Below are 17,467 nucleotides of genomic sequence, written 5' to 3'. Positions count from 1 at the left end.
CTTGTTAATCTAAGCATAACTTCAGAAAACCAAAAATCATCTGTACTTTAATATTTAAAATAAAACCTGCATTTTTTTCATTATTTAATCCCATTTTTTATATTTGCTATTTCTTTTCCATTTATTTCAGGTTCTGGAAATGGAGTGGGGAGGTGAATATTCTCTTGATTCTTCCAACTTAGATTGTTTGTTAAACATTCTTCCTGGGGACTGGGAGTTTCAACAGATCCTCAGTGACATCGATGAGAAAATAAAGAAAAACTCTGCTAGGTAACATATTTTAAATGTTTCCTTTTTTTGTCCAATGTATCAGTAAGCCATTTACATTTTTAAAAGATTTGTTTCCTTTCCTCTTTTTGTGGTGATAACGTAGAATATTTTAAGTTATTTCACTACCAGTTTTGCCTTAATTCAGCCAACACTTGTGGGTTGTTTTCCTGGGGTGGTCGTTGAAGCATGAAGGGACATATGAATCTTCAGTGCATCTGGCACGTAAATATCTTGCGACGCCGGCTACAACGGTGCCATGAGAATGCCTGTTCTCACTTTCCGGTGACATTGTAAACAAGAAGCGGGCAGCATTATCTCCTGCAAATGTAAATACACTTGTTTGTCTGAATAATTGACAGAAGAAAAAGTAGGACTGAGTCGACTTGCAGGCTCTAAAATTTTACATTGTTTTATTTTTGAATGCAGGATTTTTTTTTTTACATAATTCTACATTTGTAAGTTAAACTTTCATGATAAAGAGAGTATCAGAGGGGTAGCCGTGTTAGTCTGGATCTGTAAAAAGCGACAAAGAGTCCTGTGGCACCGTCTGACGAAGTGGGTATTTACCCATGAAAGCTTATTCTCCAATACGTCTGTTAGTCTATAAGTTGCCACAAGACTCTTTGTCGCTTTTTACATGATAAAGAGATTGCACTACAGTACTTGTAATGGGGGAATTGAAAAATACTATTTCTTTTGTTTTTTTACAGTGCAAATATTTGTAATAAAAAATAAATGTAAAATGAGCACTGTGCACTTTGTATTCTGTATTATAATTGAAATCAATATATTTGAAAATGTAGAAAACATCCAAAAATATTTAAATAAATGGTATTCTATTATTAACAGTGCGATTAATCGCGATTAGTTTTTTTAATTGCTTGACAGCCCTATAAATAAGCCATTCTTTTACTTATTCTAAAGCACATTTTCTTATTGGAATAATAAGAGAAGACTTTCTAACTTGCATATGTTTTGGAGTATACTTTAAAGCATTATTTGTGGTAAAATATTTCATTATGAAGAATGGGTAAATCTGTTATATTCTCTTAATCAGAAAAGATACACAACATTCAGCTATGTGAAATCTCTGAATAATTATTCAGAGGGCATAATCCTTGCTCTGCCTTGGACTTTCCTGTGGGCAGGTCACTTAATAGTTCTGTGTCTCAGTTTCTACTTCTGTAAAATAAGAATATCTTCCTCACAGATGTTGTGTGACTAAATACATCAATATTTGTAAAATACATGGAGATCCTTGGATGAAAGATGCTGAGTGTGGCAAGTACAATGGCCATTGTTTAAAAAGATAACATTAACCCACTAATACGACAGTAATTTCTTGTTTTGAGGAAGAAACTGGAATTTTAGATACCACTCTGGGTAAATATTGGCTTTATAACAGTAATGATTGTGCAGCAGGGATTCAGCTGTGCCAAAGAAGGCATTTATGAGACTTCAGAGGATACCTTTGATGAAGTGTGATTTAGGATTGTATAACTTAATGATGAGGCCTTCCTGGGTAGGAGGTCTTTGTCCACCTTATTCAGGAAACAGTCACCTATAGGCTTTGTCCACCTTATTCAGGAAACAGGCACCCACGGAAGTTGTACTTTACAGTTCTTTCTTTTCTGCTGAAGTTAATCTAACTGAAAACTGAATTTTTATGACATCAGCATATTGCTGTTTTTAACAAAAGGTAATACATTTCTTACAGATTTATTAAAAAATTATTTAATCTTTACAATAGTCAATTATAGTGATAATCCTATAATAGGGATATTAATGAAAATCTAGCAACTATAGAATTGCAGTCCCCTTCATAGTGCTATTCCCCAATCTGTTGACATCAGTGGAAATTTGGGGCATACTCAGAAAAGTCCAGTTGATGTCTTTACAGTGTCATAAGTATCTGAAGTTTTGAGTTGCTCTGCATGAAATGTTACACATCCAGGAAGGCCACCATCAGCATTTTGACAGGTGTGTATGACAGGTGTCTTTTGTTACCTCTTCTGCTTAAAAGGTGTGTAGTTTGTGAGGGGTTGGGCCATTTTTTGACTGCAGAAGTAGATGCCAACTGTTTGTTGCTTTCACTATCACTTTATATCCATTTACATAACAATTTACATTTTCAAGTCTCTCTCTCTCTCTCTCTCTCTCTCCCCTCCTCCCTCTCCCCCCTGAATAGTTGAGATTGTCTTTAGCAATTGTAGTTCCACAAATTAGAAGGGCTTGCACCTATCAACTTTGGATGGCCCAAAGAAGAGAGGCAAGGATTTTGTCTTTTGCATTTGGTATCAGTCTGTGGTATGATAGCAATACAAGCCACTGATGCTCTTGCCGTAGAATTCTGAATTTCTACAGTCTTGTTTTTCAACAATAGCAGCTCAGTCAAGAAGACCCTGAGGTTACCAGATGTTATTTTGCATCTGTAAAATGTCGATTTCAGGAATGGAGAGGAGCTTAACAAAAGATGAACAACATTTGATGTGACTTTTTAATTAAAAAGAGTATTTATTGCTAATATATTATAGGAAATGAAATCATTTTCCAGTTACCATTGATCTTTGCAAGTAGTATGATAAGGGAGCTACTCTGTGCATTATGTGCATGCAATTGGAATGCAATGTATTTTTCATCAGATAGATTTATGTTTTATTGTACTACAGAGAATAAACATAATAGTATACAGCATGTATATTTAAAAAAAATAAAACAGTATGTGAAAATTATGACCCAGAAGTGTATAATCACTTGCACACTCATTCATGGCCTTCCAACAGAACAACTTTAACAAAATTGTATGACATAACAAATCAGTTATGTTCCACTTACCAACAGCAGTTGAATTATCTCCAGTATTTTTGTATTGTAATTGTTCTATTTTTCTCCTTGTGGTATAAACAGGAAAAAAAATGATCATCTGTGGAATATGGTTTTTTCCCTAATTTTTAAGGGAAAAGATGGTTAACACGTATATAAGAGAACTTTTATTACACTTGAATTTTAACTTTATTTTTATAGCAGTTTATGAAGGCAGCCAATTTGACCATTTTCAGTGCTGGCCAGGTTTGTGTGCCAAACTAAGCCTTGGATTATTCTAAGGTGAAGTCATGTTTCACTTTTTCATTGTAGGGTGCCATTTCTTTCTCTTCATCTCCTTCTACCCAACATACATTTGAACTTTATTATAGTTAGGTAACAATATTTTCATTGTCTAATATGGAGGTTTCAGAATTCTTAATGCAGCTTATGTACATACAAATACTCCACAGGAATTAAAAGTTCAGCTGACATCATTGTATGATTAGCTTTTTTGTTGTTGTAATTAGTGGAACACCAGGAAATAACCGTGTAGGGCTTGAAATCATGCTTATGATGCAGCTCTTCTCAAAAGTGACTGTGTAAAATTGGCAAAAATGAATTCTTAACAGATCTTTGTGTATTCAGTCTTGTCTGCTTACTTTAAGTGGATACATTTTAAAACTGCTTTTTACTCCTGATAGCTCTGCAGAGCTAGCACAACTCTATAAGAGTGAGGTAGATTTCATTCCTTCTTCTGTATACACAACAGAATTATTTACTAAGATTCAATCAGTTACATCTCTGCAACCTCATTGAAGACTATGGTTTTGGACAGGTGTCACTAAGGGCCCAATTTGGTCTGCAAAACTGATGCACAAAAGAGAAGGATTGATGTTCAGATCTCAGGTTGCGTTTGCTGTGGTCACAGTTTAAAAAAAAAAATTCACATGTAAACTGAACACACCAGATGTGGAAATGACAAACATGGATCCCTGCTACTCCATTTGTAGAGCCTCTTTTCAGAGAAGAACTTGACATAAAGCATGGTTTAAGTTCAGTGGTGACTGAACTGGGTATTAATTCATTTCAGTTAGCCTTTTACTGCTGACCTCCATCCAAGGTTTTAATATGTTATTAATGATAAAACAAGCAAGATTTGAAAGCAATAATAGGCATCTTGCATTATCTTTGTTGTAAGTCCTGTTTACATGTGTTTCTTTGCCCCACCTTAGTGTGTTATGTTTAATTTAATTTTTTCAGCTCGTCAGGACAGATATCTGTTAAATTTTTCTAAAAATCACTAGGCACATTTATGACTGCATAAATAACAAGACTTGGTTGACCAGAGACTGCATTAAAACTGGATTTAAAAACAATGCACATGATGGCAAATCAACTCTGCTTAAAAAATCTCAAACCGATAGGGTAAGCTAGTTATGCCCCTTTTGTCAGGAATGGAAGGAATATATACATCTAGGTGGCTATAAACATATACGCAGAAAAAAACCAGTTAAAACACATCAGAAGTATAACAAAAATGAAAAGTTATTCACCAGCTCAGGGTTTTATCCTAGATCTATAGCTGTGGGTTTGGAGCCTATCCTTCTTCAGGGTAGTCTCCTCCTATTCCAGGATCAGCAACTTTTATGGCAAATCCATTGGCCACCAATGTAAGAATAAACTTTTAGCCGTTTGTTTGCTGGGAACAAAGTGGTGGACTCAGTTACACGTTGTAGTCAAAACATGCTCTGAAGTGTTCTACATAATGCTGTAGTTGAGAGAATGTTTTTTAACTAGGGCTGTCAAGCAATTAAAAAAACTAATTGCGATTAATCGCACTGTTAATAATAGAATACCATTTATTTAAATATTTTTGGATGTTTTCTACATTTTCAGATATATTGATTTCAATTATAACACAGAATACAAAGTGCACAGTGCTCACTTTATATTTATTTTAGATTACAAATATTTGCACTGTAAAAAACAAAAGAAATAGTATTTTTCAATTCACCTAATTAAGTACTGTAATACAATCTCTTTATCATGAAAGTTGAACTTACAAATGTAGAATTATGTACAAAAAAAATTGCATTCAAAAATAAAACAATGTAAAACTTTAAAGCCTACAAGTCCACGCAGTCCTATTTCTTGTGCAGCCAATTGCTCAGACAAACAAGTTAGTTTACATTTGCAAGAGATAATGCTGCCTGCTTCTTGTTCACAATGTCACCTGAAAGTGAGAACAGGCAATCACATGGTAGTGTTGTAGCCGGCATCACAAGATATTTAACATGCCTGTTCTCACTTTCTGGTGATATTGTAAATAAGAAGTGGGCAGCATTATCTCCCATAAATATAAACAAACTTGTTTGTCTTAGCGATTGATTGAACGAGAAGTAGGACTGAGTGGACTTGTAGGCTCTAATGTTTTGCATTGTTTTGTTTTTGAGTGCAGTTATTTAACAAAAAAATCCTAAATTTGTAAATTGCACTTTCACAGTAAAGAGATTGTACTACAGTACTTGTATGAGATGAATTGAAAAATACTGTTTTTGTTTATCATTTTTATGGTGCAAATATTTGCAATAAAAATAATAATATAAAGTGAGCAGTGTCCACTTTGTATTCTGTGTTGTAATGGAAATCAATATATTTGATCATGTAGAAAAACATCAAAATATTTAATAAATTTCAGTTGGTATTCTATTGCAGTGGTCTCCAAAGTGGGGTGCGCCAGGGGGTGCGCAAGAGGATCCGTCGGGGTGCGCGGCAGGAGGAGTGCTTTTTTATTTATTTATTTATTTATTTATTTTGCTTTCAATTCGGGCAGGAGTAACCAAGCGTTACTGTAGCAAGTGCAATTCACTTCTGTCCCCAGCTCCCTTCTGGGTCCTAGCGCTAGACCCATTGCACTGCAGCCCCTGCCCCTGCCCAGCACCCAGGGGGGTTCAGACAATCACACAGTCGTAGGGCTGGAAGGACCTCGACTGAGCATCCTCCGTCCCTAGGAGCCCAGCAGCGAATTGCCCGGGGCCCGGTTTGTGTTACAGTCAGAGCCTGCCCTTGCTCTGGGTCTGTTTACCTTCCCGGGTCAGACGCTGCTGCCTCCTCCATTGTGAGCCAGGAGCCCGGGCTGAGCCGCTGCTGCTCCCCGGCGGGGTCTGTGCGGAGAGAGACCGGCATTAACCCCCGTCTCCGCCCCGGGCTCTGCCCGCACCAGTCCCCAAGCCGGAGCCTGCAGGTGATGGGGGACCCAGGGAAAGGGCCGGGGCCGGGCAGGAAAGTGACTCTGCAAAAGCGGCCCTGCAGCCTCAGATCTCGCCTGGCTGGGAAGCGCCTGGCGGAGGGACCGGAGCTGCAGCCCCAGCAGCGAGTCGCTGCCCAGGCTTTGCCAAGAGTCTGCTCCCGGAGCCAGCTGGGGGTTCAGGCAGGGGGGAGAGCGGCGTGGGGGGGCCATGGGCGGGCCCAGGGGGGAGAGCGGCTGGGGCGGGGCATGGACAGGCCCCAGCGGGGTTCCCTGTTGTGTCCCTGGAGCTGGGTTGTCAGGGAGGGGAGGGGTGAGAAATGAGACTGAAATGGAGAGGAGGGGGGAGGATATTGTTCATCTGCAAATGTAACCGCGTTACAAACCTCTGAGCCCCTCCCCCCCTTGAGACAGGCCCCTTCATGTCCCAGCGATGGGTGAATCTCGCCAACACTGAACTGCTGCTCGGGGCCTTTTTGCTCCATCAGAGACACCTGCTCTGATATGGGGCAGGATCCTGTTCTACTGAACAGCCCAGAGTGTGACCCGCTCACAGACTGTATCCTAATGCAGTGGTCTCCAAAGTGGGGTGCGCAAGAGGATCCTTGGGGGGTGTGCAGCAGGGGGGGTGGGTTTTTTTTTTTTTTTTTGCTTCGGCAAAAATGGTAGAGCCGGCGCGGCAGGGGGTGCGCGCTCAAAAAATTTTTACTGATTGGGGTGTGCGAGCAAAAAAGTTTGGAGACCACTGCTCTATTGCTTAACAATGCAATTAATCACGCTTAATTTTTTTAATTGTGATTAATTTTTTTGAGTTAATCGTGTGTGTTAACTGCGATTAATTGACAGCCCTGTTTTTAATTTGTTTGTAATATGCTTTTGCCTGGTCAACACACAGGCTGGACTAACCGTGTTAAAACACAGTGTGGACACAAGTAAGTTTTTAAACTGTACTTAAGTAAACTTATTAAACTTCTTGAAAGCCTTGTGAAGGTTCTTAGGGACATGCTATCTTAACATACTCATGTGTAAAGTAACAATAAAAACAAAACTTCCTCCTACACAGATTTAATATATCCCCTCTTCTTCAAGTGATAGTCCCTATTGTATTCTACAATGGGTTTATTCATACACACCATGCTCCCAGAGCCAGAGAATTTGAAAGTAGCTTCCATTAGTCCGCACATGTGCCCTGGCTCACTTCGTGCCTCTGACTGAGGGGATAAAGGGCAGGGCAGACAGACCATCTCTCTAGTTCCTTCTCACCGTTACATGATCCAAGTCAGAACCTCCAGTGTCCATAGCTTCAGCTTCTTCCTACAAGATAAGATTTAGCTTTAGCTTTGTAAATAGTTTTAACAGCATATACGGTTTTTACAGTTTAGTGATTTTATAGATCTCTTAGTGTTAAACTTAGCCTTCTTTTGGCGGGGGGAAGGGGGAACCCGCCACCACTTATATGGGTACTGGACTATGCCCAGAACTCCTGGCTTCAAACATTGTGCTTCTTGCCTATGATCTTTCTTGGTCAGTGATGACTACCAGTGCTGCCTGTACTGCCTTGGGGAAGCCCACATTGCAGCGAGGTGCAGTATCTGCCAATCATTCCCCAGCCGTACCTGAGAAAGGTGGGAACTTCATTTCCAGAAATACCTCATGGAGAAGACTATGAGGCCTCAATCAGATCCAGGCTGGAAAACTGCCCTATACATCAGCCTGATTCATCAAGGAGTGTGCCTGCTGCTGCAAAGTCCAACTCTGGTGTGGGACAGTCTGCTTCCACAGACCACCCTCCCCTGGTGGAAGAGGATCTTGTCAGAAGTCCAGAAAGCATTCTCATAAACATGAGATTAAGTCTTCCTCTAAATCCACTTTGAAGAAGTCAGATTCGGCTCTTAGCAAGCCCATCAACTTGGCCTGTGAGGACTTAGGATATCCTAAGTCCCAGAGGCACAACAAGAAAGCCCAAAAACATTGGGCTACATTGGTACCGGACCACAATCCATTGATACCATCAACCTTAGCACCTCCCAAACCCCAGGATCTGCCGGCACCAATGATGACCGATCATTGCCAACTTTGCCTGTCCACAGCACTGTCTTCCTTGGCAGTTACACAATCTCCTCCGGCTCTTGCAGCCTCTTACACCCGGGAGCACTGAATCCATTGCCACTCCACTGGACGTTTTCACTCTCCCGGATCCAGAATCCCCTACTCTATCGGGCCCCTAATCCCTCAGGTCCTATGAGTTCTATGCAAAATCTGGCAAGACAGGCCAACGGTTATCCTGATCGCCGCCTACTGGCCCAAATAGTTTTGGTTTCTCAACCTCCTCTGAATGTCATCCCAAGTACCAATCATCCTCCCAATGTTTCCCAAGATCCTGACCCAGTGGAATGGCAAGATCAAGCACCTCAACCCATGTCCACTTCACCTCAGGGCTTGGTATTTGGATGGGCATCATCCTTAGAACATTCATGTTCCACAGCCGTGCAAGCCATCCTTTCTAATAGCAGGAAGGATTCTATTAGAAGATGTTACCTAGCTAAATGGAGGTACTGTTCTTCTTGGTCAAGTCAAAGGCACGTCCTCTAGTCCTGAAGCACTGAATGAATGGGAAAGGCAGTAATATTTTGATATTGGTACCTTGGTCCGAAGAGAGAATTCATCTCTAAAAATAGTGTGTAGATTTTCTGTTACATAGGTGGTCATCTACTGTACTGTCAGCATTTATTCCTGTAGTACATTTTTTGTGACGTTAGAGCTTTTGAAAGATACTAGAATGATAGTACTAACATTCTCTATTTAACAAAAATAGGAGTATCCTTTACCTGCTAGCCTTCATTAATTTGCTTCTAGTTCATAAGCAAGGATCATCACTGAGCTGAAAGGATAGTACAGTTTTATTCCCGTTCAGTCTTTTTTCTGTCTGCAAAGAAAGACGCTCTTTGGGATGTGGGCACTGATTCCTTATGACCTTGCCTAAGACCACCAACTCATTTCACAGTGGCCACCAAACAGTCAATAGCTAGCAAATAGCCAAGTCGGTCCCAGGATATTAGCGAGGCAAGGTGGAGGAGGTAATATCTTTTATTGGTTCAACATCTTTTGGTGAGAGAGACAAGCTTTTGAGCCTACAAAGAGTACTCCAAGTGTCACAGCAAAATGCAAGGTGGAACAGATTCACCCACTTTGTCTCTCTCTCTATAACAGCTAGCAATGATTTTTAGCCATTATTCACCTGGGTCATATTCAGATCAGTAATTTCAAATTGAAAGACTCCATTTTCTACTACCAATCCTCTGAGTATCTAATCCTTTACTGGGAGCATAAGATTTTCCTCCTACTTTTTAGCTGGTGTAAGAATGTAGGAGAGCATGTTGGAGCTACATTCTAAACAAGTAAGTTAGTAATAAGACTATTACTGGAATACTGTGTGCAGTTCTAGCATGCATACATTAAAAGGGATGTTGAAAAATTAGATAGGTCCAGAAAAATGCCACAAGATTGCTATAAGGTTTGGAAACTCTGCTGCACAGTGGGATATTTAAGAAGCCGAGTCAATCTATTTAGTTTAGCAAAGAGAAAGATACACGTGTGACCCTAAGAGCACCCCAATGTCAGTTGCTGCACTGTTGTCATGATATATATCTAAAAGATGGCATGTAATATATCACTGGTAAACTAATAACTCACTGATCATTAATATTGTGTGAAGTGTGTACAATAAATTCACAAAGGACTTTATAGGTATGTGCTGGAAATATGTTTTTAAAATGTATTTGGCAAGCAATCGCTATGCCACACCTGTTCCAGCCAAAGGAATGTCTCCTATGTAAATTAAGCAAGGTGTGACTAAAGAAAAGAAAAGTACGTATACATACAAGGTAAACAAAGCCATCAAAAGAGTAAGTGAGACAAGACAGCCACTTAATCTCAGTTGGGGATGGGAGACTGTACTCCCAGGAAGCCTTCTTGCCTCTCAAAACAAGGTCAATGAACTTTGGGAAGATATAAGGAGAGAAAAAAAGCCATTTTGGCATCCTTCACCCGAGGAGAAAAAGGAACTGAGCACTTTGACATCTGTGAAGGGTCCTGGCCAAAGTGTCTGGTCAGCCATGCTGGAAAAGAGACTTGGTGAGAATCCTTTCTTTATTCCTTGCATTTGCTATCACTTAAACCTATGACTTTTTGTTTAATAAACTTGTTTTACTTTTACTATAAACCAGTTCAGTGTGTTGATTAAAATGAGTGTCAAGGTAGTAAGCTACTGGGTACTGTTTCTTTAAAGGGGGCAGTGAACTTAACTGCTGAAAGTGTTCTACAAGAGGGATGTAAACTACAGAGCAGGGCTGCCCAGAGGGGGGGGCAAGTGGGGCAATTTGCCATGGACCCCGCAGGGGCCCCGTGAGCCCTGGCCGAGAATCCCTTCCCTGGGTACTCACCCAGCGGCGGTCCGGGTCTTCAGCGGCGGGCCCTTCATTTGCTCCGGGTCTTCGGCGGCATTTCGTCACTTCTGTGCTGCCAAAGACGTGGAGCGAGTGAAGGACCCTCCGCTGCAGACTCAGAGCGCCGCCCGGTGAGTACAAGCGCCGCAGTGGGTGGCACCTTTTTTTATGTCCGCTCCCCAGCTTTGCCCCAGGTCCCCTGAATCCTCTGGGCGGCCCTGCTACAGAGCAGATGGTTTGGGGAAAATTCAGGGCTCAGGAGGGCATTGGGGTCACCCTGCAAAAAGTAACTGGGTGGTAGAAGTCAGAGCGTGACTTGCATGCTTGTATATTGACGGCTGGAGTTGCTGCTATAGCATTTAAGGCACCCAGAATTGCAAAGCAGGTATCAACACAACCCCTTACTGGTCTGACCCCCAAAGCCTCACAATGAGGTAGCTTGATCATGGTCTTTAGAATACCCTCGGCTTTCATGAATCATCTCCCTGTTTAGGAATTTAGTTTAACAGATAAAGGCACATCAAGATCCAGTGACTGGAAAGTGAAGTTAGACAAATTCAAACTGGAAATAAGGTGCATGTTTTTAGCAGTGCGGACAATTAATAATTGGAACAGTTTGCCAAGGGATGTGATGGATTCTCAGTCACTTTAAATCAAGATTGCCTTTCTAAAATATGTGCTGTACATCCAGAAGTTATTGCCTTGAAAAAGGAATTATGTGGTGAAATTCTCTGTCCTGTATTATGCAGGAGATCAGATAAGATGATCATAGTGGTCCTTTCGGGTATTAAATCTGAGCAGTGGATGTGTTGAGGCTGCCAGTTTTTTATAAAAAGAGTAACACTTTCAAATTCAAATTTGGAAGAATTCCTAGTTTTAGAAATAAAAATCAAGACATCCATTTTTTTAAACTTTTATTATGGCTTTTCTTTTGAGTAAAATTTGGATACAAAATAGCAGTAAGATTATAGAACAATGAAATAAGTTACCTGATATTTACAGCTGTGTTGAGTTAACTCCAAACTCAGTATTAATGGAAGCTATACTTTCCAATATACAGATAATAAATCTCAGACCTTCCCTCTGTCAAACAGGGTGGGGGTCATCACTGTTAAATGTCCATAATATTCCAAAGGAAAAGGTGTTTTGCTTTTATAGGGGGCGGGGAGCAAAAGAAAACACATCAATCATTCTCCACAGAGTAAGCTGTTAATTAAATAGACTAGAACTGAACAGAATAAGCATTACAAATGTGAAGCTATATTAATCTTATCTGTCAGTTCTTTGGAGAGTGTAAAACAAGTTGCACCATCAGAATAACAGCAAGTTATCAAAAACAGTGAGGGCACACACTATTTTAATAAAAAAGATATATAAATATAATGAGAAAAAATATCCTTTAAAATTTTTCTGCATCAGGCCCAGTTAAAGGTCATCAGTTTATGAATCTCTTCATGATTTTTCACGTGTATCTTATCCATAAGTTGAATTAATTGTGTGTCCTAGGAAATAAATGATTTATCATTATGGATAACCTGGTGCTTATTAGCACACAATAGTACTGAAGCATCAACATCCTCCTCTACAGTTGCCTGTAATCATGGCACATGTTCTTAATTTTGGCTGCATGGCAGGCCTCTGTTGTAAGATGAACAGGAACTTACTGGCTGCACTCCTCTCCCCCACCCTTTGCAGTTCCTAAAAAAAAGTTTTTGTAAGGAAAGCCATTGCAAGAATTACTGTTAAGTATCTTCCCACCACCATGTAGAGCAAGTCTTCTGACCCATCACAAATGATGGCCTGGGCCCGGGCCTCAAGCTCAAAGGGGGCCTCAAATTTAGACACTTGTTCATTTTTTGGCATTTGATAAGTTTTACAACTTGTTTTTATGTGCATCCCTTTCTGACCAAAATGTGACACACTCTCTCAGCTTAGAGCTGCAAATTTAAGCAAATTAGAGATGTGATTTGGTAAAAGACATAATTTTTTTGTTAACTGATACAAATTTTGTCATATTTAAAGAGTTAAAAATGTTCATAAATATTAATAAAAATATATCGGTTCTGATGGCACAAGATTAGACCGTGATGAACGTGTCCTCTCAGATCAGCTGATTATGTAAACAAACCACGACTAGTGGCTGGTGCTGGATCAAGTGCATGTTGAAAGATAGAGAATTGTTACATTTTAGGGTCTTTATAGTTTTACGTCTAGTTGACTAAGGAATTATTTATGTGTGAGAATTAATCATTATTATCTTCATGTGATAGCTAAAAGAGGTGACTGGTTGGTTTGTTGAGCCCTAGCTTGGTAGCTGGTCCATCATCATAGGCTTTCGTAGTCTATAGGCCCAGATTCAAGGTGAAAATTTGTGAGGACCATCTTGTACAGTGAGTTTCATGAGGACATACATTTGAAATTTTTGGACATTATCCCTCTGTCTGTATCCTTGTCTATGTTTACTATATATATGTCATCCCTTTGTCTTCAGCTCAGCCTATTATATTATATCTTGCGTGCTTGAGTTTTGATTCAGTGATAAGGATAATAACCTGTCTGACTGTTTCATTTTGTGTTCTTGATTAGTATTCCTTCGTTTTAAGTCTTTTCAGCATTTGTGTACATGGTTACAGCAGAATATTTCAAGTGTGGAAAGGCTACATATTGACCAGATAGATCACTATGAAGAGGAGATTTGAAAGTGGTGCAAGCAAGAGACGGCGAAAACAACTGAGTGAAGCAGCAGCTAAGAGCTCAAAGCCAATAATTTCATTTCTCAAACCACTGGAAAACACACCTTACCCAACAAACAATGCTACAGATAATGAAAACTCTGCAACTGCAACAAATGATATTTCAATGCCAATACCTGAACATGAGGACAGTAGTCAAGAAGGAGATGTGCCAACAGTAACAGATGTAGCAGAAGATCCTGTGTACGATCAAGAAACTCAACAGCAACAGGAAGATGTAGATCTTACGCAGCAAGAGCAATTCATTAGTACTACAGGTTTGACTGTGACTGACATTGGAATTATTGACAAGAGCAGTGCTGCCCAAATGCAATCTTTTCTTCAAATTAGTTGTTTTGAAATTCCAAGTAACATTCCACGAGATGCTGATAATCATGCTTTCCCTACTTGTCTGCTGACAAAAACTCTTCCAAAATGGTGTACCTGCACAAGAGATTGATTATGCTGGAGTACAGAAAAACAATCTCTGTACTGTGCACCCTGCTTCATATTGAACAAAAGTACTGCAAATGCATCAGTTCTCTCTGATCAGTCAGGATGGAGCATCAACAGAGGTTGGAGGAAGTTGAAAGACCGAATACCATCACATGAGAGTTCAACGTCACACAAAGAAAGCTATGTTGCATGGAAATCAGCCAGTAGGGCAGCATCAGCTGAATGTTCAGTTCAGAATTTACTCTTGACTGAACTCTCTACAGAAACTAATAACTGGAAAAAACTACTTGAGCGCATCCTGAATGTCATCATTTTTCTTTCTGAGTGGGGATTGGCTTTCTTTGGTTCCAGTCAATGTACTGGTGATTGTCTGGCTATACCAAAAGAATGACAGGAGACATTAGATATGGGTTAATCAGGCCACAACTTTATTATTAGATAGATGTCTGGGACTAACCCGGAGGATAAAATGTGCAGTGCAGGTGAAAAATTTATGTCCCTCCAGCAGATCCACTGCCGGGACCCTCCAATTCCAACCAATTTGGAGGGGGGGGGGGAGGCTTCCATCAGCTTCCCCCGCCCCGCCCTTTTCATCCAGGTCCCTCTAGCAATTCCCTTGCTGGGACCAGGTCCCTCCAGCAATTCCCTTGCCGGGACCTTACTGACCACCCCCCATCGTAGGAGGGGTTAAGGTGGACTAGAATGATGGGAGGTTGGCTTCCTGCTGTACCAATCAAAGGAGTCCCCAACTGCCCCCGGCTTGCTCAATTACCAAACACCTCTCCTTAATTCCTTTTCCAAGCCATTTATCCCTTCTTTTGTGCCTTAATTTATGGAGTACCTGCACTGAACATCTGCTATACACTTAAATAAAGAGTTGTGACATAAGACCTATCGCCCATCATGCCATGCATGAACAGAGCCCACCTGAACCTGCTGCGAGGAAGGCAAACAAAACCTACTGCACCTGGCCAGTATGGTGGTAAGGGAAAAATTCCTTCCCAGCCCCCCTTAGCAGGGCTGCTAGTGTAATGCCCAAAGCAGATATAGCTAAACACCCAGCATATTTGTGACCTAAATAGGCCAGCCAGACAAACCCTCCGCCCCAGTTAAAGTGCAGGGCAGAGATCGTGCAAATGGAAACTTTCTAGGCATAGATGAGCTCCTCAGCAAATATGACCCACTTTTATCAGAGCATGTTAAACATGTTTGAGAATCGCAGGAGAGTCAAAGGCGGATGCAAGTCCATTATCTCTCCGCACGCATACAAAATGAGTTTATTGAGCTATGTGGGTCATTTGTACAAACAGCAATTCTTGATGAGATTTGAAATGCCAAGTATTTTTCAATCATTGTTGATGCCACTTCAGATTGTTCTCACAAGGAACAGACTACTATGGTTATTCTATATGTTAAGATTGTAGACAGCTCAACATTTTCAAATGAAGCAAGGTTTATTTTGTTTGATAATTTCACAAGAAAAACTGGAAAAGAAATTAAAATAAAATAATATATGGAGATATACCTATCTCATAGAACTGGAAGGTCATCAAGTCCAGCCCCCTGCCTTCACTAGCAAGACCAAGTACTGATTTTGCCCTAGATCCCTAAGTGGCCCCCTCAAGGATTGAACTCACAACCCTGGGTTTAGCAGGCCAATGCTCAAACCACTGAGCTAGCCCCCCTGTTGTACTAGCAATTCTAGAAGGTTTTAAGTTAGATTTTCAAGTCTGCATTGGTCAAGCCTATGACAATGGATCTAATATGGCTGGAAAGTACAAAGGTGTACAAGCAGTTCTGTATTTTCTCCAGCTGTGGAAACCACACACTAACCCTTGTAGGTGTTGACTGTGCTGAATCATGCAAGGAGGCAATTATTTACTTTGGAACTGTTCAGCAAATGTACAATCTCTTCAGTAGAAGTCCACAAAGGTGGGAAATTCTGAAGCAATATCTTCCTGTTTCACTGCATGGGATGTCCAAAACTAGATGGTCTGCACGGATTGATGGTGTTCAACCGGTTGCGCAGCATTTGAATTCAGTGAGAAAGGCTTTAAATGAGCTTGAGTCTCTCAATCTCACTGCACAGGCTCGAACTGAACTTCAGTCTATTCAGAAGCACATGTCCAAATTTGAATGCATTCTGATGTCATCTTTGTGGATGAAGCTATTTACAATGATCCACTAAACTAATCTGGTAATTGAAGCACGCAATGCTACACTTAATGTTGAGAGGGATAACATTGAAAGTCTTATCAATGACATTCAACAGATTTGTGAACAATTGGATGCGATCCTGACTGTGTCCAAATTAGTAGCACAGAATATTGGCATTTCATCTGAGCTCTCCACCTATTTGCAACTTACCTACTGAATCCAATGCCAAGCAGCATTATAGGGTCAATGTCTTCCTTGTTATCATTGACTCTATGCAGTCAAGTCTTGCTTGTCAATTTGAGTCACTGCGGCTAATTTGTACCCCTTTTGGGTTTCTTTGGCAGTTCAACAGACTGAGTAATGAAGATCTGCTTTCTGCAGCTGAACAATTGCAGCAACAGTACAACAAAGAAATCTGAAAAGATCTCAAGTGACGGTCATCTTCCTCAAACGAATATATTCCATGAACTTTACATTGGATTGCAAGCCAAAGGAATTGCTTCAAGAAATACTCGAACTTGGACTCTCTGGGGTGTTTCCTAATATCACAATTGCATTGCGTATTTTTGTCAGCTTGCCTGCACCAGTAGCTTCAGGTGAACGCACCTTACTTCTGCACTGCTGCCTTCAGAGCTGAGCCCTTGGTCATCAGCTGCTGCTCTCCGGCCACCCAGCTCTGAAGGCAGTGCAGAAGTAAGGGTGGCAATACCACAACCCCCCCCAAAATAACCTTACAACCTCCCTGCAACTCCCTTTTGGGTCAGGACCCCCAATTTGAGAAACGCTTGTCTTCCCCATGAAGTCATAAGAACTTAAGAACGCCCATACTGTGTGAGACCAAAGGTCCATCTAGCCCAGTATCCTGTCTTCCGACAGTGGCCAATGCCAGGTGCCCCAGAGGGAATGAACAGAACAGGTAATCATCAACCATCCCCTGTTGCCCATTCCCAGCATTGTGTAGTATAGGGTAAAAGCTCACAGAAGACCAAATTTCACAGTGGGGAGACCAGATTTCACAGTCTGTGACGTGTTTTTCATGGCCATGAATTTGGTAGGGCCCTAATCATAACATAAAGGCCCACTGTTGTGACCTTTCAGATTATGAATAATCCTTAGTCTTGTACTGGAGGCAATGAAATTACCCACAGGAGTAGAGTGACCAGAGAGCAAATGTGAAAAATCGGGACAGAGGGTGGCGGTAATAGGAGCCTATATAAGAAAAAGACGCAAAAATCGGGACTGTCCCTATAAAATCGGGACATCTGGTCACCCTACACAGGAGTGAGGATTTACTCGCAGGATTAAAGGTGTCAAGGCTGGATCCCCACTTTGAACTTTAGGGTTCAAATGTAGGG

The 17,467-nt window shown here is 40.8% G+C and overlaps 1 protein-coding gene across 1 annotated transcript in view; it reads left to right on the top strand.

The window, feature by feature from the left end:
- Nucleotides 1–17,467, top strand: part of KIAA0825 (KIAA0825 ortholog) — a 116,080-nt gene that overhangs the window by 82,996 nt on the left and 15,617 nt on the right. The window contains exon 3 of the mRNA XM_026649172.2: nt 131–270. Within this exon, the coding sequence (XP_026504957.1) occupies nt 140–270 (131 nt within the window). The 5' untranslated portion in view covers nt 131–139. The remainder of the gene's footprint in view (nt 1–130; nt 271–17,467) is intronic.

The sequence above is a fragment of the Terrapene carolina genome, unplaced genomic scaffold (genome assembly GCF_002925995.2).
Source record: "Terrapene carolina triunguis isolate 2854851 unplaced genomic scaffold, T_m_triunguis-2.0 Scaffold69, whole genome shotgun sequence".
Taxonomy (NCBI): domain Eukaryota; kingdom Metazoa; phylum Chordata; order Testudines; family Emydidae; genus Terrapene; species Terrapene triunguis.
This window is presented reverse-complemented; position numbering and strand designations above follow the sequence as displayed.